Source organism: Takifugu flavidus, chromosome 6 (genome assembly GCF_003711565.1).
Source record: "Takifugu flavidus isolate HTHZ2018 chromosome 6, ASM371156v2, whole genome shotgun sequence".
NCBI classification, from domain to species: Eukaryota; Metazoa; Chordata; class Actinopteri; order Tetraodontiformes; family Tetraodontidae; genus Takifugu; species Takifugu flavidus.
Genome location: NC_079525.1, coordinates 9,902,954 through 9,924,219, shown reverse-complemented (window position 1 = coordinate 9,924,219; position 21,266 = coordinate 9,902,954). Strand labels below are relative to the sequence as shown.

General features: G+C 43.9%; 3 protein-coding genes across 4 annotated transcripts in view; 2 read left to right on the top strand and 1 right to left on the bottom strand.

Moving 5' to 3' along the window:
* The first annotated feature begins 160 nt into the window (after positions 1 to 160).
* On the top strand, positions 161 to 3,490 carry LOC130528023 (GTPase IMAP family member 4-like). Its single transcript, XM_057036914.1, has one exon. The coding sequence runs from the start codon at positions 1,092 to 1,094 to the stop codon at positions 2,730 to 2,732; it is 1,641 nt and encodes a 546-aa protein (XP_056892894.1). The 5' UTR covers positions 161 to 1,091; the 3' UTR covers positions 2,733 to 3,490.
* Positions 3,491 to 4,243: 753 nt separating this feature from the next.
* LOC130528025 (D(1A) dopamine receptor-like) lies at positions 4,244 to 6,025 on the top strand. The gene has a single exon (XM_057036917.1). It carries the CDS (start codon positions 4,255 to 4,257, stop codon positions 5,641 to 5,643), a length of 1,389 nt encoding a protein of 462 aa, XP_056892897.1. The 5' UTR covers positions 4,244 to 4,254; the 3' UTR covers positions 5,644 to 6,025.
* Positions 6,026 to 10,521: 4,496 nt separating this feature from the next.
* slit2 (slit homolog 2 (Drosophila)) overlaps positions 10,522 to 21,266 on the bottom strand; it is a 64,531-nt gene continuing 53,786 nt past the window's right edge. The window contains exons 18-37 of one of the 2 annotated variants that reach the window (XM_057036331.1): positions 21,101 to 21,244; positions 20,854 to 21,020; positions 20,642 to 20,774; positions 19,337 to 19,405; positions 19,061 to 19,132; positions 18,713 to 18,784; positions 18,535 to 18,606; positions 17,802 to 17,965; positions 16,869 to 16,993; positions 16,674 to 16,771; positions 15,915 to 16,054; positions 14,877 to 14,970; positions 14,513 to 14,650; positions 13,976 to 14,216; positions 13,769 to 13,899; positions 13,540 to 13,694; positions 13,056 to 13,410; positions 12,741 to 12,955; positions 12,509 to 12,552; positions 10,522 to 12,219 (exon numbers count right to left, since the gene is read on the bottom strand). In XM_057036331.1, coding sequence (XP_056892311.1) covers positions 12,127 to 12,219; positions 12,509 to 12,552; positions 12,741 to 12,955; positions 13,056 to 13,410; positions 13,540 to 13,694; positions 13,769 to 13,899; positions 13,976 to 14,216; positions 14,513 to 14,650; positions 14,877 to 14,970; positions 15,915 to 16,054; positions 16,674 to 16,771; positions 16,869 to 16,993; positions 17,802 to 17,965; positions 18,535 to 18,606; positions 18,713 to 18,784; positions 19,061 to 19,132; positions 19,337 to 19,405; positions 20,642 to 20,774; positions 20,854 to 21,020; positions 21,101 to 21,244 — 2,722 coding nt within the window. In that variant the 3' untranslated portion in view covers positions 10,522 to 12,126. The remainder of the gene's footprint in view (positions 12,220 to 12,508; positions 12,553 to 12,740; positions 12,956 to 13,055; positions 13,411 to 13,539; positions 13,695 to 13,768; positions 13,900 to 13,975; positions 14,217 to 14,512; positions 14,651 to 14,876; positions 14,971 to 15,914; positions 16,055 to 16,673; positions 16,772 to 16,868; positions 16,994 to 17,801; positions 17,966 to 18,534; positions 18,607 to 18,712; positions 18,785 to 19,060; positions 19,133 to 19,336; positions 19,406 to 20,641; positions 20,775 to 20,853; positions 21,021 to 21,100; positions 21,245 to 21,266) is intronic. The other variant, XM_057036330.1, reaches the window with a different exon arrangement.

Genomic DNA, 21,266 nt, shown 5'->3' with positions numbered 1-21,266 from the left:
ACTTAATTTCAGGTCTGCTTGTGTGTGATGGAGCAGTGAAGTGGAAAGACAATCTAGGTCTCGCCTGGAACAAGCATGAACTCTCCATTATTCATGAGCCAACAGCCACACATCTCACTATAGGCATCATATTACCAAGGTTGTGCTGTAGGCAACCAGGTGGAGTCATTTCCTAGTGTCCGGTCCAGATACAGACCATCAGCAGGGTACATGGAAGTCACCTCAGAACCAATTCAAGGAGCCCTCAACCGCCCTGCCCCTTCTTATGAGCAGCAAAACTGTAAAAGCCAATCAAAATAGAACCTTACTTATAATTAAAATTAATTTATATTCTGTAAGTGTCCGATATGATGCAATTATGTTTTTCAAATCTTAATATAATATTTAAACCTTAAACCCTTAACCTTAATCAGAAAAACTGATATCATTTTTGCTAAGTGCAAAACATTTCTACATTGTTTAGTTCTTTATTGTTTAATGAAAATTTAAGGTGAATAACAGGACAGGATGTGAATGTTATTTTGGTGATTTAATACATAACCTACTGACAGATTCATCAATAAATTAGATTTGTTTTGCTTACAAACCTCATCGTTCTATAGATTACTTTAAACAGCAATGTTCTAGGGTGCTGATTTATTATGATGACATTTTGATTCCTCTGTCGAGGTTAATCATACTTGATTCTGATATCCTCAGTTATTTTTCAAAACAAAGACATCTGAGTGATCAATGCCGACCAGCCTGCTGGACTTTGATCGTGTAAATGTCTTCGTAAACAGAGCACAGGTCAAAACCTATTTCCCAATTCTCATCTGGACCCTGACCTCACAGAGACATGATGGAAGTTTGTTTTAGGATAAGATGTGAGTCACATTGCAGGAAAATTATTGGTCCAAGTTTTCCTCCAGGCTAGGGGTCGCGTGGGCTTGGTTTGTCATAGGACCCCCCCTTCCCCCCCACATGGGACCGTAGTTGTTATATAAGGATGTTTTTCTTTTCTCTGAATTTATGGAAACAAGTGAACCGAAACAATGTCGTCAATCAACGGTCAGCTGTATGCAGTCAGCTGTGCGGGTAAGATGGAATAAATGCATCTGTTTTCTTTATTTGGAACATCATCTTCATACATATTCTTTATATATTCAGGCCGGAAACCCTTCCCTTTCTGCAAGGAGATCAGATTGGTGCTGCTGGGGAAGACTGGCAGTGGAAAAAGCTCGACGGCCAACACCATCCTGGGCCGTAAGGTTTTTGACACAAAAGTTAGCGGTTCCACTGTCACCCAGCATTGTCACAGAGCCAACGGAGAAATTTGTGGGAGGAGTTTGACCCTCCTGGACACTCTAGGGCTGCTGGTCACTCATCAGACCCCACTTGAAGTGCAGAGCAAAATAAGAAGGAGTATAAGCCTCCTGTATCCTGGACCCCACATCTTCCTCATCGTAATTCAGATCAGGAAGTTTACTCAGGGGGAGAAGGATGCAGTACAGAAGATCAGACTGGCAATGGGGTCACATACTTTGGGATTTGCTGCGGTGGTTTTTACCCATGGAGAGCTCCTGGAGGAGTGGCCATGCATAAAGCATTGTCTCCTTGATGGTGGCACAGATCTGGCTCAGCTGGTCGATGAATGTGGAGGCAGGTTCTGTGTCTTCAACAACCACAACTCTAAGAACAGGGATCAGGTGTCCGAGCTGCTCATTTTAGTGGACAGGGTGCTGCAGGGAAATGGGGGAAGCTGTTATAGCATCAAGATGCTGCAGACAGCAGTAGATGAGCAGATTGAGAATAGATTGATGGATGAGAAAGAGGAGTTGTTGAAATTGGACCTAGAGACTGCAATAAAAGAGTCGTATGAAAGAGAGCTGTTGATGGTTCGGCAGCAAAACCAGAAGGAAATTGAGGAGCTGAAGAAAATGCACGAGATGGAGAAAGAGAAGGAAGAGAAACAGGCAAGGGAACGGGAGGACGACCTCAGATGGAAGATGAAAGAGAATGAAAGAAAGGAGAGAGAGAGAACATTTCAGGAAGTGGTCAGGCTGATGGAGTTCTGCAGAGAGGAAATGGAGAAGAGAGAGGCGCTTCAAGAAAAGCTTGACAAAGTCACACAGATGCTGGAGGAGCAGGTTGGGTGGGAGGAGAAACTAAGAAGAGCTTTCGAGGAGAAAATCCAAAAGAATCGAGATGCAAGTGAAAAGAGGGAGAGAGAAATGGAAATTCAGCAAATACAGAGAGAACAGACCACCAGAGAAATGGAGGAGATAAAGAGAGTGGCCCTGCAGGAAGAGTTGGACAATGTCACCCGGTGCTTGGAGGAGCAGCGCAGGAGGGAGGAGGATGGGAAGAAGCAAATGGAGAACCTGCTCAGGCGTGAGAGGGAGGAGAACCAGAGAGAAAGAGAAATACAAATGGAAAAACAGAGGGCAGAGAAAAGAAGAACTATGGCCCTACAGCAGGAGCTGAAGCTTCTGAGAATGAAAATGGAGCAACTAAAAAGGACCGAAGGGCACCTGAGGAGACAACTGGAGCAGAAAGAGAGGAGTGTCAAAGGAGCATGTGTGCTGAAAAAACAGCATGAGAGAAGGATTTTGCTGACCAAGCTGACCAAGAAGAAGGGAGGACAGACCAACTCCACCATTAAAACTGTGGGAGGATACATGCAGGAGATGGGACTGCTGGGACTCAATGCTGCCCTGGCGAGTGTGGGCACTCCCTGCTGCATACAGTAAAGGGATTGTTATCTTCTCATTTTATAAAACCTTTTACTCACGGTGACCTTGTGATTACTCTTTAAAAAGTTAATTATTTTAATTCTATTATTAAGAGGGAAGAAATGGTTTTCATGTCCATGTTAAAGCAATTTCATTCCAACAAATGGATGTAATTCCAGTGTGTCCTAAATCAGCAAATGCACAAAAATAGTACAAAATCTGAAAATGATGGAGATAATCTGATTATCGTGTCCCTGCCCCTCTCTTGTGTCCATCATCTAAAAGCTGTAGTCAAACATATGAGGTGGCTTTTAATAAAGAGATCAAAAAATGCCAGAGTGTAGTTTCACTCTTCTTCTCTGATGCTCTGACTTTAGCTGGAACATCTGGTTCACCTCTGGAACAAAAAGTCAGCTTTTATCTACTACAGCATGCTACAAGTTCTCTTTCTCTCTCCCTCTCTCACCAAATGAGTGTATGTGTGTGTGTGTGTGTGTGTGTGTGTGTGTGTGTGTGTGTGTGTGTGTGAGAGAGAGAGAGAGAGAGAGAGTGGGGGGGCATTCAATCTAATTTTTTTAGGAATACACTTGTTTGCTTTCTCAAATAATAAAACAAATCTGATCTATCATTGTATTTGATCCCAAAATAAATATATAATCCATATAAACATGCATCCAGCTTCATGTCCATGAGAGCCTCATTCATCCAAGTCACACTGGTTCATCAGGGAGCAGCGGAGAGTCAACGTCAGCTGAGGGAAGCCCTGAATAAGCAAAACTTCTTCAAGATACTTTCTACAGAGCAAGGCATCCAAATGCCCTTCTAAAACTCAAGTTGTAGCTTTCCTTACATATTAGACCTGCCAGTTCAATACACGTGAACTTTATAGTTATAGTGTCAGAGATGATAATAAAATATAGAATTCTTCCATTAAACAGCTGCAGTTGGGACCATGGGAGGCAGCTGTTGTCGGCAGTCACATAGAAACATTTGGTCACTCTGACACTCTTTATGTGCATGTTAGTGTAGCCAAGCCTTGTTTAATGACGAGAACTGAACACATTTAAGTGTTAGAACCAGTATGGATTAAAACCTGTATAGTATATTTTAGTTTTTGCTTGTTTGCTTCTTCCCATGAGAAATAACTGCTGACAATGTGCTCTGAGTTTCATATTTGGTGTTTTTATGTCATAACTTCTTCACATCATTCAGTCATCTGTCGTTTTTAATTTAGATCCAATGTGACTAATCAGAGTGATGAAAAATGTGTAAAACTGACTTGGGCTGTTGGGAATAAATAATGGGTTTATACTCTGAGGCCGCCTTGATCACCTCCTCTCAAACGTTGAGGAGGGATCTCTGAGTGCTGCTGCTGCTGCTGTGTTGTCATCGGGGAGGACCATCCTGTGGTGGACGTGGTCCTCAGGAAATCTGCTCTGCGCTCAGTGCAGTCGTGCAGACGTGCATCGTGGAGAGGACACTGTCCCCTCCACACAAGCCCCGCTTCTTCTTTGTGAATGTTTTTTATCGGTCTTTGTGAATGGCTTTAATGGTCTTCGTTTCGGACACACCGCAGCGGGTGATGAGTAACACGACCGGATTTGGACAGGTTCGAGCCGAGAGCCGGGAGAACCCTCCTGCACATCGGGCTTTAACGGGCTCCGTCTTGGCGCTTCTCATCGTTTGGACGCTTTTAGGTAACTTCGCGGTATGCACAGCTGTTTTCCGCTACCGACACCTGCGCGCCAAAGTAACCAACATCTTCATCGTGTCTCTGGCTCTGTCGGACCTCCTTGTCGCGTTGCTGGTGATGCCGTGGAAAGCCGTGGCGGAAGTGGCCGGATTCTGGCCGTTTGGAGCCTTTTGCAAGACTTGGCTTTCCTGTGACATCATGTGCTCCACGGCATCCATCCTGAACCTGTGCGTCATTAGTGTGGACCGGTATTGGGCCATCTCCAGTCCGTTCCGTTATGAGAGGACTATGAACAGGAAGGTGGCTTCTGTTATGATTGGGGTGATCTGGATCGTCTCAGTGGTCATCTCCGTCGTCCCTGTCCAGCTGGACTGGCACCGGGCGGAGATCGGCTACCCGCCTGCGGAGGATTTAGCGCCTGGCGGTGGGACATCTGAAGGCATCTGTGACTCCAGCCTGAGCCGCACATATGCCATCTCCTCCTCCCTCATAAGCTTTTACATCCCGGTGGCCATCATGATTGTTACATACACGCGGATCTACCAGATAGCACAGATACAGATCCGGATGATATCCTCCTTGGAGCGTGCGGCGGAGCACGCACAGAGTTGCCGCTCGGATGCGGCGGAACCATTCCCCCACCTGTGCTCAGAAATCAGCACCGACTCGTATCAGGCTGATTCTCTGCACTTCAATCAGTCGCACGTTGAGCTCAAAGTTTCCATCAGAAAAGAGACAAAAGTCCTCAAAACTCTCAGCGTCATCATGGGTGTCTTCGTCTGCTGTTGGCTGCCATTCTTCGTCCTGAACTGCGCGCTGCCTTTCTGTCCCGCACCAGGGGCTCCTGGGACTCAGCGCAGATCTCTGTGCGTCGGTGAGAAGACCTTCGACGTCTTCGTGTGGATCGGATGGAGCAACTCGTCCCTTAATCCGATTATCTACGCGTTTAACGCGGACTTCAGAGACGCTTTCCTGCGCTTGCTCCGTTGGCGGACAGGTGGCTGCTGCCCCGCTGTGTGCGCGGCGATGGAGACGGTGATGAGCATCCATGAGGTCGGACATTTGAAACAGGATAGCTCGGTGAAGCTGAGACCGAGGTCCGATACAACGAAAACCCGGGGGAGCGAGGACAGCGGGAACACCACTGCGACTGTGTGGACCCACAGGAACTCTGAACAGGGTACGGACCCGAAGGAAGGTACCAACAAAGATGGACTGACACAGATTCCGATTTAAGTGAGGCAACTCAGATTTAAATGTGCAATAAGAACGTTCAGCGAAAAAGGGGGAAAACAAAGCCAAATGATGTGTTCTTCATTGTAATATTTTCAGATATTTGAATATTCTAATGTCATCATTTTAAGGTAGCTCACCATGTCAACAGTCTTCGGTACAAGTAAGTCACACTAAGGATAAATTGAAGTAAATACAGTCAAATCCATCAGCAATATCAATCCAGAGATGATAAAACAACGGAGCTGAAATGTTTTGTCTTGTAAACATGTAACTGGAATTTCGATCACCCTGGTCAAAGTATGGAATTTTTTCTGCAGCGTTGTTCAGCTTCAACTTAAAACATTGTAGCAATAAAACAAAAACCTGCCTCTTACACCACAAATGACCTTTTGCTGTGAGGCTTCTTTTAAGAACTGAACCAGCAACAATGAGTTTGACTCTCTAGAAATGGGATTATGTAACCATCTCACATCAGCAGCCATCAGCCGCGCATCTCGCTGAATGCACTTTGCTCTCTTTGCTCTCTCTGCTGAAAGAAACAAACATAAATAATTTGTAAATGTTCCCGTGAAAGACATGGCAGCTAAAGTGAGAACACAGAGGCTTTTATGATGACAACCCTCAAAAACACCAGATGTGATTGTTGTCTGTTCTGGAGTGGGAATGTGGACTCCCATGAAAAGTTGCTGCTTCATATCCTGTTATGCAATGATTTTACGTATTTTTAAAAAATATATATCTATTTATAAATCCCTCTGTTTAGGGTGTGGAAATGTAAGGGATTATAATGCCAACTGTAGCTGCAGATGCTCTAATAATAGTTTGGTTTGGCTAAATATGAAAACAGGAAGCATGAGTTTGCATATGTAAAACAATTCTAGGGGGTGCAGAATTATTAGGCAAGTTGTATTTTTGAGGACTGATTTTATTATTGAACAACAACAATGTTCTTAATGAACCCAAAAGACTCATTAATATCAAAGCTGAATATTTTTGGGAGTTGGAGTGGGGCTTTTTTAGTTTTAGCTATTTTAGGAGGATATCTGTGTGCAGGCAACTTAACAAAAAAACAAATATATACCCATTTCAATTATTTATTTTCACCAAGGAAACCAATATAACAGCTCAACATTCACAAATATACATTTCTGACATTCAAAAACAAATCAGTGACCAATATAGCCACCTTTCTTTGCAAGGACACTCAAAAGCCTGCCAGCCATGGATTCTGTCAGTGTTTTGATCTGTTCACAATCAACATTGCGTGCAGCAGCAACATGAGCCTCCCAGACACTGTTCAGAGAGGTGTACCGTTTTCCCTCCTTGTAAATCTCACATTTAATGAGGGACCACAGGTTCTCTATGGGGTTCAGATCAGGTGAACAAGGAGGCCATGTCATTAGTTTTTCTTCTTTTAGGCCCTTTCTTGTGGAGTACTTGGATGTGTGTGATGGAGCATTGTCCCGCATGAAAATCATGTTTTTTTTGAAGGATGTGGACTTCTTCCTGTACCACTGCTTGAAGAAGGTGTCTTCCAGAAACTGGCAGTAGGACTGGGAGTTGAGCTTGACTCCATCCTCAACCCGAAAAGGCCCCACAAGCCTATGATACCAGCCCATACCAGTATCCCACCTCCACCTTGCTAGCGTCTGAGTTGGACTGGAGCTCTCTGCCCTTTACCGATCCAGCCACGGGCCCATCCATCTGGCCCATCAAGACTCACTCTCATTTCATCAGTCCATAAAACCTTAGAAAAATCAGTCTTGAGATATTTTTTGGCCCAGTCTTGACGTTTCAGCTTGTGTGTCTTGTTCAGTGGTGGTTGTTTTTCAGCCTTTCTTACCTTGGCCATGTCTCTGAGTATTGCACACCTTGTGCTTTTGGGCACTCCAGTGATGTTGCAGCTCTGAAATATGGCAAAACTGGTAGCAAGTGGCATCTTGGCAGCTGCACGCTTGAGTTTTCTCAGTTCATGGGCAGTTATTTTGTGCCTTGGTTTTTCCACATTTTTCTTGCGACCCTTTTGACTATTTTGAATGAAACGCTTGATTGTTCGATTGATCACGCTTCAGAAGCTTGGCAATTGTAAGAGTGCTGCATCCCTCCGCAAGATATCTCACTATTTTTGACTTTTCGGAGCCTGTCAATTTCCTCTTCTGACCCATTTTGCCAAAGGAAAGGAAGTTTTCACGTTTCATTAGACCACACCCCTTCTCATTACAGAGATGCACATCACCTGATATGCTTAATTGGTAGTGGGCTTTCGAGCCTATACAGCTTGGAGAAAGACAACGTGCATAAAGAGGATGATGTGGTCAAAATACTCATTTGCCTAATAATTCTGCACACTCTATTCTTCCCAGTGCTATTTAACATATAAACTTGATTAGTAAAAAAAACAAATCTCAATTTTAAATCCGTCGGTGGGGATCAATATGTGTAGGCTAGATTTTGGCTTTTTATCCAATCGTTCCGCTAACCTTGCTGTTTCCACTCCCTTTTTGATAAACACTTAAACAGAGGCCCACTGTGACCTGCTATATGTGACAGTATGCTACCCTGGCCCATTCAACCAACATGCCAGGGGGCATCTAAATGTGTGCACTTGTTACGTGGTTTCACCACCAGGCTGCTGCACCGAGGACCAGAATCTTGAACCAGAATCAGAATTGACAACAAATAGGACATTTGTGTCAAACCCACACTGGTCAGAACCCTGGACCCACACAAGGAATAAACTTAGCCTAGGCCTTTATGGTTAAGACAAGCTAAAAACAAACTATAGGCAGGAGGAATCACAGAGGTGTATTCAGGCAGGTCTGGACAAATGAAGCCCAAGTTTGGAGATAAAGCACATGTAGATAATTTGCACATCTACAATCTCTGAAAACAAAATCAGAGAAAAACGAAGTGATGACATTAATGAACAGAAGATTTATCAGGGGCACTCTTGAGCACGCCCTGAGGAAAAAAATACCAATGCCAAAATACATTCATAACTGTTTTATCTTTTTTATGTAAGATGTCAGAAGAGTGCCAATGGTGAACTTTTATTGAGCACCTATGCACCTTAGGTAGGAGCCTCTTTGTCCCTGGTTTCTGCTCAAGGGCACCTTTGTTGGTGCAGATTATGCAGTAATAAATGGTAAGGTCTAGAAAGTCTACTGATATTTCCATGGAGGAAGGATGGAGACTTGAGCAACGGGTCTGTAGCCTACATACCGCTGGAAGCATTCCCACGTATATGCAGTCTCCTCAAGCAATAATAAATGCGGTTATAACATCTTACCATCAGCAGGAGGGTCCCCCTACATGAGCCTGGTCCTGCTCAAGGTTTCTTCCTGTTAAAGGGGAGTTTTTCCTTGCCACTGTTGCTTGTCTGGGGTTAGGCCCTGGGATTCTGGAAAGCGTCTTGAAACAATTTTGATTGTATAAGACGCTATATAAATAAAGATTGATTTGATTTTGATTTGATTTTGATTTACCAAACGTTGTTGGTTGTTATAAGATGTTTTCCATTTGCAGCAGTTACATTCTCTGAGATCTGATGTGAGATCTATTAATATTGACTGAGTGACCTCCTTTCTTTCATCATCTCCATTTTTCATGTCATTCGAGTGGAGGTCGCTGCATTAACGTCGTGTTCTGCAGTCACCATGGGAGCTCGTTAATGGCCTAAATCTATTCACATTCTCCAATGTGTGAGAGTAAAAGCAGTGACTGATGCAGGTTCGACAGAAACCTTCAGAATGAGCCTTGAACAACTTCAACAGCTCACAAGGCCTGATGCTTCAACTCCTCCAGTTAATTTCACATCATATCAGCTATTAATGTGTCACTGAGCATCATCAGTCTCACAGAACCAAGAAGAAAAACTCAGGCGGCCCCCAAAATCAAGAATTTCAAAACTGACTTCAACAAATGAAATGAAAGCAAACAAAAGACACACACACACACACACACACACACACACACACACACACACACACACACGCACACACACACACCCACACACATGCACACCCACACATACACACACAGGAAACATTCAAATTAGGTTGGCTGGAGACATAAGACTCAGACTAAATTGTCTTTCAGAGAGTGTGTGTGTGGGTGTGCATGTGTGTGGGTGTTTGAGAGAGAGTAACCAATGACGGCACCAGGAGAACATGTGAAGAACATGTCCATATTTAATGTAACATATTTAAGACTGTTCATGCAAATTAAATAAGTCATCAATTCTTCATAATTCAAGTAGGTAAAAAAGTAATCATCTTCTCTTCCAAAAAATACAATTTAACTCAACCTTCACCAAATTAAAGAAGCATCTGGCTCCAATTCAATCTTTGGAGCCTGGAGGGAAGCCCATCTCTTCAGATCCCATGACAATAGATGTGAAGAAGAGTAATAGGAAACAGGAACCTTTAAAGGTGGAGCATTAAAGAGCAAATGATTTTAAATGTGATACCAAAGAAGATTCTTGAGGGGTTCTGGAGTCTCCCATCAATCCGACACTCGTGATCTTGGACAGTGGGAGGGAACTGGAATACCATTTCTCACCATGAAGCTGCTCTCAGTAGACTTACCTCAGTGGTTCCTGTGGGATTAAATGTGAAATGTATCATAAGGGTTTCTTTTGATCAACAAAAATTGGTTGAAAACTAAAATAATTTCCGATGTGTTATGCTAAATATATCAAGGATCATGTTAGCTCAGTTGGGCCCAAACAGAAAATGATCCAGAAACTGAAATAAATTGTGTTTCTTCAACCACTTCGATAGCTTATTTGCATGTATTATGTTTAGGTCTAAAGAGAACGAACGGTCTGACATCATTCTAACCTGGTGTCTATGTGGAAAAAGGCAAAAGTGAGGAGTGTGAGGTAAATATTGTGTTTAATAAACAAACATCAGTCAGGTAACTGACATTAGTCTCAGAATGAAGAGTAGGGGCAATAGAAAGCACAATGCACATGTGTAGAGGAGGGGGAAATATTTATCTGTTACACAAGGCGCCCCTGTACAGTAGGAGCAGGAAGTTCTATTTAACATACAGATCAGGATCCAAGTCTACGGTAAAAAAAACTTAGCAGCAACATGTTAACATTGGAGACCAGGGGGCTAACAAAGTAGTTTCATTTAGAAAAAAATCACAGTATTCTTAAGCATAAATTTATTATAAAGGTAAAAACAGTTCTAAGCATCCTCTAGGGTCAATGCTACTCACAAGGTTTGTATGTGAAGTACACTGGCAAGGGAAATTATCTACACATTTATACTCTAATATAAAGATCTTCTGGTAATGGCACAGTACAAACTCTCAGGAAACGCGACAAAAATATACAATGTCGTCACATCACATTTGCAGATTATAATGTAACTAAGGTCTCTGGCAAGCACAATAGTTTCAGTGATCAAAAAAAAATCTCTTCAACCAAAATAAAAGACACCATTTTGTTAGTTTAGCTATCTTGCCAGATTATGTCTTTTAATACAAAAATAAGGACAAATATAAATTAATATATATTAAAGAATCAGATTGATACATAGGGGATCTACGGAATAAGTACAGGTATTTATGATACAATAAATACTTGTTGCTCTTGACCAGGGGTGAATAACCAGGGAAACGTATATTTAACAAGGTGTGACTGAGTTCTACAGGTGAGATGTGTGTGTGTGTGTGTGTGTGTGTGTGTGTGTGTTTGTGTTCAGTAGCTGTAAAAAAAAAAAAAAAACGCAAACAAAAATGAAAAATCTAAAATAAAATAAAAACAGTGCGTCAGATCCTGAACAGGTTTGAGGGCGGAGGCCTGATATGAGAGACGACAGTGGTGGTTTCCGGTGTTACAGCCCTCCTGTTCCCAGCGCAGCTCCTCCTAGTGGTGAGTCTGTGCTACTACCAGTATAAGGTTACGAATGCACAGACTGAAAGCAGGAGGTGAAGAGCCGTCGGTGACCTTTGATTCCTCCAGGGAAGAGACGATGCAGCACATCTTCACCGTGACCAATACAAGAAGAAAGGGAAAAGTCAACTCTTGTGAGTATGTGTGTTTTTTGTCTTTTTCTCCACTTCGTAATAAAAATAAGTCTGTTTTTTGTACTTTACAATACAATTCAAACATCCCCACTGAGGAAGCATCAATCATCAGTCCAACACTGACAAGAAAAGAAATTCTAATTTTGTTCTTTCTCTTCTTTTGCCTCTTTAAGGGTAAAAAAAGGGTTGGTGGGTTGGGTCAGGGAGACAGATGAAATAAGGCAGACAGGATGGGGGTGGAGCTGCTGAGGATGTTGTCTCTTGAATATTTTTTCTTTTTCTATGAGGAACACTTTGTACAGCCACATTTGACCACTTTCTCCACTTCCTGGACGAAAGAGGAGCCATCAGTGCACTGGAAGGTGTATTTCCTGCGTTTGCTGCGGAGGGGGGTGCAGCAAGTGCCCTGACCTTCTGCGCCCCCCAGGCAGCTACCCCGACACTCTAGGCGGGAGACCTTCTCCTCGGTTTGGCACGCCGCATAGCCTTGCTGTCTCTGGTAGAAATCTCGGACGCGTTCCCCTCGGCAGGCCACCTCTGTGCGTGTGAGAAGGTGACAGAGTGTTTAGGAGCCATCCATAGCATTCTGAATAGAGCCCACCTATATTTGTTCATGAGGAGACCATGAAATGAAACAGAAGAAACTCGGCAGAAGTGGATGAGGATGCACTGTGATGTTCTATAATTCAAAATAATGCCATTGCCTTTTTGTAAAATGTGCCGCTTCATTCACTTTCATTGACAGCTTATTAGTAGTTGAATGATATTATCATGAAAGAGAGGATGAGAGAAGTGAGAGGAAACAGTGGTGACCAGGTGGTCTCACCTGAGTGTTCCCCTGCGAGGGATTAAGAGGAAGCTCAGGAGATGCTGAGTTGAGAAATCAGCGGGTTAGAAGCACAAACATGACCAATGTTAGGAACACACACTGCAAAAACTGAGGAGCTGTTAACATTTCAAAGACATCAGAGCAGAAGATCACAGAATAGTGCTTTGGGCAGATTGATTTCAGAAAATCATGCAAAGGTAGGAGGAATGTTCTTGTCAGCTGAACTCACCTCGTTCACATGCCTCGCCGGTGTAGCCGCTGTTACACTCGCAGTATGCCTTCCCCAGGCCTGACACCCGACACTTGCCATGTTTACAGTGAGAGAGGCTACAGGGATTAGTGCCATCTTGGTCCTGCTCATCACACAGAACACCAGAATGACCCGGCTGGCAGCGGCAGGAGTAGGAGTAAGAGTTGATTGGAAGACAGGTGCCATGGACACACCTGAAGATGGAGACACAAGTAAAGTAAAGATAGAGAAACGGTTTAAAAAAATAAAATGAATACTTAATTGGACAGAAATAGTGACACAAAAAACACGCACTTGTTGCCATCACATGGGTTGTTGACCTGCTGGTCACACAGTGTTCCTGTCCAGCCTGGGTGGCATGTGCAGGTGAAGCCCCGATGCCCTGTGGGGTGACAGTCACCCTGGAGGCAGGAGCCTCTCTGACAGGGCTGGCAACCTGGCTCAAGCCCTTGGCCCAGCCACTGCCTGCTGCTGCTTTGAGCGCTGGTAGAACCACTTGTCCCGGGCCTCAGTCCAGCTGCCAGGTCCTGGAGCTTCCCATTGATGTACAGGTTACGGAGGCAGCCGTGGAAACCAGTGCCGTTGCGTCCTCCTGCGCTGTGCTGCAATGACGACAGACCCCCCAGTGCTGAGGCACGTTCTGGCATTCCTGGAGAAGATGACATCAGGCCATACTTAGAAGTTATATGTGGCTACTAACTACTGACTAACTTACCCCCCTTTCAGCATCTGCAGTGGGGAAAAAGCATAAACACACCTTCCAGATCGGGCTCCTTACCTCCAAGGTAAAGTGGAGAATCCAGGTTGAGAGTTGAATGCCTGCTGAGGGAGTTGATTGATTTCGGAGGCCCACCATCAATGGACAGAGACAAAGTCTGGCCAGACACCACCAACTCCACAGCATGAAAGCTGCCGTCGTTCACTGTCTCCACACTGGGAGGGGATAGAGTCAGGGGACATCAGTGGGGATCAGAGAGTCTCCGGGACAATGTCACAGCAGCATGTACCTGTATATGGCAGAGGGGGGGTAAGAGCCAGTATCGTAGCTGACCCTGAGGCGTCCCCTGTACAGCTCCATGGCAATGTGATCATTGTCGCCTTTATACAGCAACACTCCGCTGTCTTCATCAGTGGCAATCTAAGACCACAGAGAGCATCTAGATCAGATCTTCCACAAGATGAGGGGCAGGAGACCCCTGAGGCAACTCTTCTACCTGGAGACTGATGTTTGTCTCTGGAGACAAGAGACTGGAAGGAAGCTGTAGGTAAGAGCCACGGTTCATGAAGTTGACACTGACGAGCGTCTCGCAGTGCTCGCCCTCGTAACCATGGAGACACTGGCATCTGGGGTCTGGTCCCATTACAACACACTGAGCACCGTTACGGCACTCGTGGTTGTCACAGGGGCTGGTGCGAGGAAGGACCATGGGGGGAGAAAACTCGCAGAATAAACCACTAAAACAAGAAAACACACACACACACCAGTGTTTAGGGCTTTTCTTAGACAACCTGATTTTTTTTTATATATATGTCATAAATATTTTCAGAAAAAGCAAAAACAGGTTGAACTGATGATTTAATCATTAACTGTTTCCTGAGAGTTTTAAATGTTGATTTAATTAAAATAACAAAAGTAAACACAAGGAGGAGCTCCTTCTCCACCACAAGCTACAATATAAGGATTATAAGTAAATAAGCTCCTCAATACATTCATGATAACTATTTAAGTTCCTGATGGATTTATATTTCACCTGTATCCTTCTGGACAGACGCAGGTGTATCCATTCAGGGCATCAATGCACTGAGCTCCACTCTGACATTTGTTGTCTTCACAGTCGTTATAATCCAGCTCACAGTGCTCGCCAACGTATCCTGGAGGACACTCACATCTGAAGCACACATTTGTATTTCAGTGTTTGATTAGTTTACATCATGATACCACCTAAACCCACCTGAACCAAAAAGCAAGTCTCAACCTTTAAACCAACTATCAAAGTTTGGAGGACAAATGTTCTCATGTCTACTGAAATGTCCAATCTTGCCTCTATTTGGATGTATACAGACAAAGATGCACACAAATACACACAATTCCCAGCAGCAGGTCAGAGGACTCACTTGTATCCCTGGGGGGTTAGAATGCACTTTGAGTCATGCTGACATGGGTTCAGCTCAGGAGCACAGAAATCCAGCTTCTCTTCACACAGCTCCCCTGTGGACACATCCACACACACATCACCCAAACATGTCCAAATGCACTACTGTGTGTGTTCGTGTGTGTAGGTTTCCCATCTTCACATTCAAAGAAATCTTCAATGTCATTTGGAAAAGATCCATGCAAGCACACAGAGAGCCAGAAGAACTTTACAACTCTGGAAAACGTTCATTTACAGTCACTCCTGACCTGGAACATTTTATAACCTTGAATCTGTGCACATTTGTGAGAGACATGAAAAAAGCCCAGGAGAGATGGAAAAGTAGGAAAGGATACTAAAAGGAGGTAGGACAGGAGGGACAGAGCCAAGAGCAGACTAACCTCTCTCCACCTCATTGGTAGCAGCTGCAGCCATGAAAACAAACAAATAAAACACAGACAACAGGAAGCAGAGCAAGACAGAAAAAATGAAAGTGAGACAGAAGACAGAGAGAGAGAGAGAGAGAGACAGAGAGAGAGAGAGACAGAAAGAACAGCGCCACAAAGGTTAGCATTCAGAGTAAAAGCAGACAAAGCAGCAGCCAGAGTTCAGACACATGGGTCATGGTGCAGTTTCTGCTTGTTTTCACACCCTCGGTGCTCATTTGGGTTTGTTCTGCTGAAATTACCAGAAGTCGGAGGCTCGTTTCACAAATGTATTCTTTCGTTATGTGTCTTTTTGACATAATCACATATTTCCGCATCTCCACAGGTCATAAAATGTTGCTCTGTCGTGATTCTAAAGCAGCTCTGAACTGACAAACAGGCTGGATAGTTTCATTTCAGTATTGTTAATATTAATTGGCAGCAGTCATCTGCCCCTTTTATTGTAGAATTTGGAAATATGACAGGAAGGATGGACATTTAACTCTGGTAGTTTGTATTTTGACCTCTAGAGTCTGACAAATCTCCCACGCTGGTCATTGTATACACATGGTCAGTCCAACACACATAAGTCATACCTGTGTACTCAGGTGAGCACATGCATGTGTAGTTATTGATTCCATCCACGCAGGTGGAGTTGTTCTCACAGTCGTTATCCTCACAGTCGTCGATGTTGATCTCACATGTGTCTCCTTCAAAGCCTTCTGGACACACACACCTTCAAATGAAGATGAAGACAGATTCTGTTAGGACATTTATGGACATAATATAATCCCCAGGTCCCTACTGTAACCCACCAACTAACCCCCTGACCCCTAACCCTGACCCCAACTCTGACCCTGACCCAGTTCTGACTTCAATCTTAAAACCATGTCTTAACCCCCAAACAGTCCTTTGAAGTTGTGAAAATGGTAGAATTAATGTTCTAGAATGACTTTACTGAATGAATGAATGAATGAATGAATGAATGAATGAATGAATGAATGAATGAAGATTTTCATGTGTCTGTCTTGGAGGTTAAGATCTGCAGGCAGGCGTCAAGCTGTCCAACTGTGAGGCCACATCTGCTCGATGTCCTAGCTGCTGTTAGCAGCAGGACAACTCATGGAAATCCATTTGAAAATGTCAAAAATCACAGGCTGAATTTAAAGGTCTTTGCTGTTTGAAGGTTAATAAATCATCTCTGTTTTCGGAGGGTTCAGTGTTTATTCGGTGAAATAAGCAGATTATTTTTTCCTGCCCATAAATCTTCCTCTAACCAACTGTTTTCTCATTCTTCAGATGTATTTTTAGGTTGGAAAATAAAACAAAAGTGAATTATTTTAAGAATCCCGGACCAGAAGTTGCTACTTTCGCCTTCTTTCAGATGGCAGGTGCCTCCATTCTGACAGGGGTTGCTGATGCAGGCATGGATTGGCTCCTCACAATTCTGCCCCTACACACACACACCCCAATGAAAAAACCAATGAACTTTTTATATATACTCGAAGAACAACAAATGATTTTACGTGTGTGTGTGTGCGTGTGTTTACCTTAAATCCATAGGGGCAGATGCAACGGTAATAGTTCACAGGGTCATTAGAGCAGGTGCCATCATTCTTACAGGGGTTGGAGAGGCACGGCTCACACTTTGCCTGGATATTTATATCCACTGGTCCTGTGTCACACACACACACACACACACACACACACACACACACACACCTGCATAAGTCTCTAATTTTACATGCGTATGATGAAACACTGCATGTTGACAGACGCTCAGACAGACGCACATGATCAGGGTTCTACACAGATCTTTTTCCACTCTTAATTAGAAGTTTGTTTCTGTTTCTGATTATTAAATTCATTCATTAAAAATGGATCTATTAAATGCATTGCAGTGTTAAAACTGATCATGTTGGGGCCGATCAGTGTCACAATAGACAATATGGACATTTTTAACAAGGTCTTACATGCAGGCATATAAAAGATATTGTGCTCTTATATGACCAACAAAATTTTCCTTTGCAGACTCCTGACATGGACAGAAGACAGAGAAATTCCTAAATGTAACGGGGGAACACTGCAGTCAAAACAGCTGGAGCACACAATGACAGCCAAAACATGAGGGGCAGATGTGGAAGAGCGGTTCACTCTGGTTGGGGCTGAGAGGAGGAGAAAAAACAGGCTGGGTCTGGGGGTTGTAGGGGAGGTAGTAGGGTAGAACTGGCTACTTTACCTGGCACCAGAAAACCACAAGGACCCGGGACTTCTACAGTTGGTCAGTTAGGTCAGGTTAAAAATAAGGTTCAGTCACATATTCATTTCACAAATACACCAGCTTTTAGTTAAATTAGTGATTAGTGCATGTCACCTGCGGTCTCCCCAAATGTGGGATGGAAACGTGTGTAGGTGCATGACGTTTTTCCACCATGTGTTTGACAGTATATTTATCTGCTGGTGTTGAATATGTGTATAATTACCTGTGCAGGTGAACTTCTTGGAAGGCGTGGTGAGAAGTAACTTGTCGGCCATGTCGCCAGGCCCGGCACAACGGGCGATGCCCGGCTCCTTGTAGCCGCTCTTCACCCAGTCGGACAACCACTGCATGTGGCAGTCGCAGTGCAAAGGGTTGGCCCCCAGAGCGCTGCCATGGAGGAGGAGAGTCAGAACATTTCATAGTGACCCGAAGACAATTGCAAGCACACAAAAACAGAGGCAGGAGAAAAATGTCTGCGCAAGTGACTGAGCTTTAAAGTTTGGTTGTCATTTTTTTCAAGAGAAGGGCAAAAAGAGGCATTATTGCAAGGTTCAAATTGCCTATGCTATATCTTTGACAAACAATTGACATTGCTGCTTTCTGGTGGACATGCTCGGTACTACAGTTCTGGTGAAAAAAGGTCATGGATAATTTTGAAGATTTATAAGTAAATTTATTTGCTTAAATTAAAAATCAAGACATTATGGATTGTTGCACTTCAAATGGCATTAAATGCAAGTATGTGGAAAATCTTAGAAAATAATTTAAAAAAAAATAAGTTAATATAAGATAAATATAAAAGGGCTTCAAAACATTTTCGTTTTTTTTATCACCAATAAGCAGACATTGATCTTTTGTGTCATGAGAAATGCTGCTTTTTCCTCATTTTTCCTCTAAGTGTAAAATATTGAAACCTCAATGGCAGAAACAGATGTGAGTGTGTATCTGTCACTCACAGGTGGGACAGTGAGGACAGATCTTTGAAGGCTCCTTCTGGTATCAGTGATATGTCGTTACCATGGAGAGACCTAGAGAGACCCAGAGGAAGAAAGAAAAATAAGCTGGTCTGGGGAGAAGCGTGTGAAACATGTTCCGAAATGTGGCGCCACAATGTTTGTTGCTGTAAAGACTCACAACAAACGCAGCGACTTGAGTCCATCGAAGGCCCTTACAGGAATACACCGCAAACGGTTGTAGCTCAGGATTCTTTACACACAAAATAAACATGTCGGTCAGCAAAAACATGCAGACATTTTTTTTCCCAAAATTTCAGAGTCATTTATTCTTTTTTAAAACTTCACTCCTCAGAACAAATACACACACATCCACCTATTTCTACCTATGTGGGGACTTAGATAGACATTATACATTAGCCGGCTCCCTACCCATTCATCCCAACTAACCCCCGCTTCAGTAAATGATAAATAAATGGCAGAATTGTTATTATCTATCCAACACACACAAATACACATGCAGACTCACAGGGTAAGCAGCTCGGACATGTTACTGAGGCTGTGGTTGGACAACGTGCTGATCTGGTTGTTACTTAAGTCGCTGAAAAGGAAACAACATTAAATATGTGTAAAACATCCACAGCAGAGTCAAACACACAGCACCTTCTGCACAGTTCATGTTTTCATGAGGCAAAAGAATCACAGCAAAGAGTTTCTGTTCACCACTCTGTTAGTTCAGCTGTCTGACAGGAATCAAGTCAAAATGCAGACAGTCAATTAATGGTAATTAAAGTTGAGGACTCACATCAAAGTCAAGTGTTTGTAGTTGGACAGTTCCACAGGAACCTGCGTGAAGTGGTTACCATCGAGATACCTGAGGGAGGAAGAATTTGGTTATTTTAGCTTTTGTGAAATTCCTCATCTCCAGTGATTTGAACATCCATTACTGCTATAGCAGTAATAAATGGTAACTGAGCCCCCCCTCTCTCTCTCTCTGTCCTATTAATCCACCATGAAAAGTGAAGCCTCATTAATCCTGGAAGATGTTGCAGGAAATGACAGGAAACAACCTCCATCTGAGGCTATTTACTGATCATCATGTTTCTGAAATGGGCATCTTTGAGGCAGGAGCATGTTCATCCTAATCGTGGCTGCTGAGATGCTGCTGAGTTCACTATTAATGCACATTACTCATCGGTCTTTGTGTCTCTAGTGAGTGCAAGAAGATTTGGATAGTGTCAGAAAGACAGTTGGCACATGTGACGTTGACTGGAACAGGTGTTCAACTGGCCCTCGTGGAATCCTGTGGGGGTTTTCCACAAGTACGTGGCCCCAGGCCCGGGGCCCTGTGCTAAGGGCTGTATGCAGCAGGAGCTGGGAAGTCAGACCTGTTTCCTGCATGTTGGACTCCAGCAGGACCACCACCACCATCATAATTTTTTGGGGCAGAATTTAGAGGTGTAGCCAGGGGACGGAGGGAGTCCAAGTAGGGAAGCAGAGGGTTTCATCTCTGCTTTTTGCAGACGATGGTGTTGGCTTCATCCAGCCTTCAGCACATACTGGGGTGGTGTGAAGCACCTGGGATGGCAATCAGCAGCCCCAAAATGGAGGGCACGGATCGCCACTGGGAAAGGGTGGCTTGACCTCTCTGGTTTGGTGGAGAGGTTCTGCCTCAAGTGGAGGCGTGCAAGTATCTCGGGGTCTTGTGAGGGATAAACAAATATCAGAGAAGACGAGTGATGTGGCTTTTAGGGTGTATAATATCTGTAACATACTAGTCCTTTATGTTAGTGAATCCTTATAAATATGATGATGACATTTTGACAGTTTGGAATGAGAACACTCTTATTTAAAACCGTTTTACTCAATCAAACTGGGCTGGAACTTGCGCCTCATTGGCTACCATGCAGTCTCTATTCTCACCAGTAGATGTGGCCAAATCCCCCACAGTGAGCCTTTGAACAAAAGCTGAAAGCCTGCGAAAACTTCCTTGTTTAAACCGATTCTGATTGTTTAAAACTACAATGTAATTTTAGAGTTGAGATTATTTTAAGTGATACGAGAAGTGGTATCAGCACGACTGGTGTCCATTGTTGCTGGTGTAACTCACAACTCTGTGGTTTCTTTGGGAAGGCCTTTGGGTAGCGCAGATAGGCCCTTGTTGCTGCAGCGCACAACTGTGTCCAGACATGAACACTCGGCTGGGCAACGCAACACCGGGGAGCAGCTGTTCTCGTCGTTTCCTGATGGGAGAGGATGTTTAAATTGGAAAAATAGGGAGTTGCCATGGCTACAGACAAAGAGTTCAAATATCTCTCTCACCATCATCGCAGGCAAAATCCTGGACAGCAACGTCCTGGATGGGAATCTCTTTCAAGAAATAGGGATTCTGGCAGCGAGGGTTACCCGTGACGATGCGCTTCCTCCTCAGCCAATCACCGAGCCAGGCCAGGTGACAGTTACAGTTGAAGGGGTTGGCCAGAAGGTTGCTGAGGAGGATGAAAACAGCGTTGGCAATGATAATGGCTGCGTGTGAAAAGATCGTGTGTCATCCAGTGTGCACGCTCACAGTGTGGACAGTGAGTGCAGAGTGTCAAACGCTCCGGGGTTGATGGAGGTGATCTGGTTGTCGTAGAGCGACAGCAGGCGCACTGAGCTCAAGCCCACAAAGCTGCTGTTGCTCACGCAGCTGATCCTGTTGCTCCTCAGCATGCTGTTCACACACACACACACAC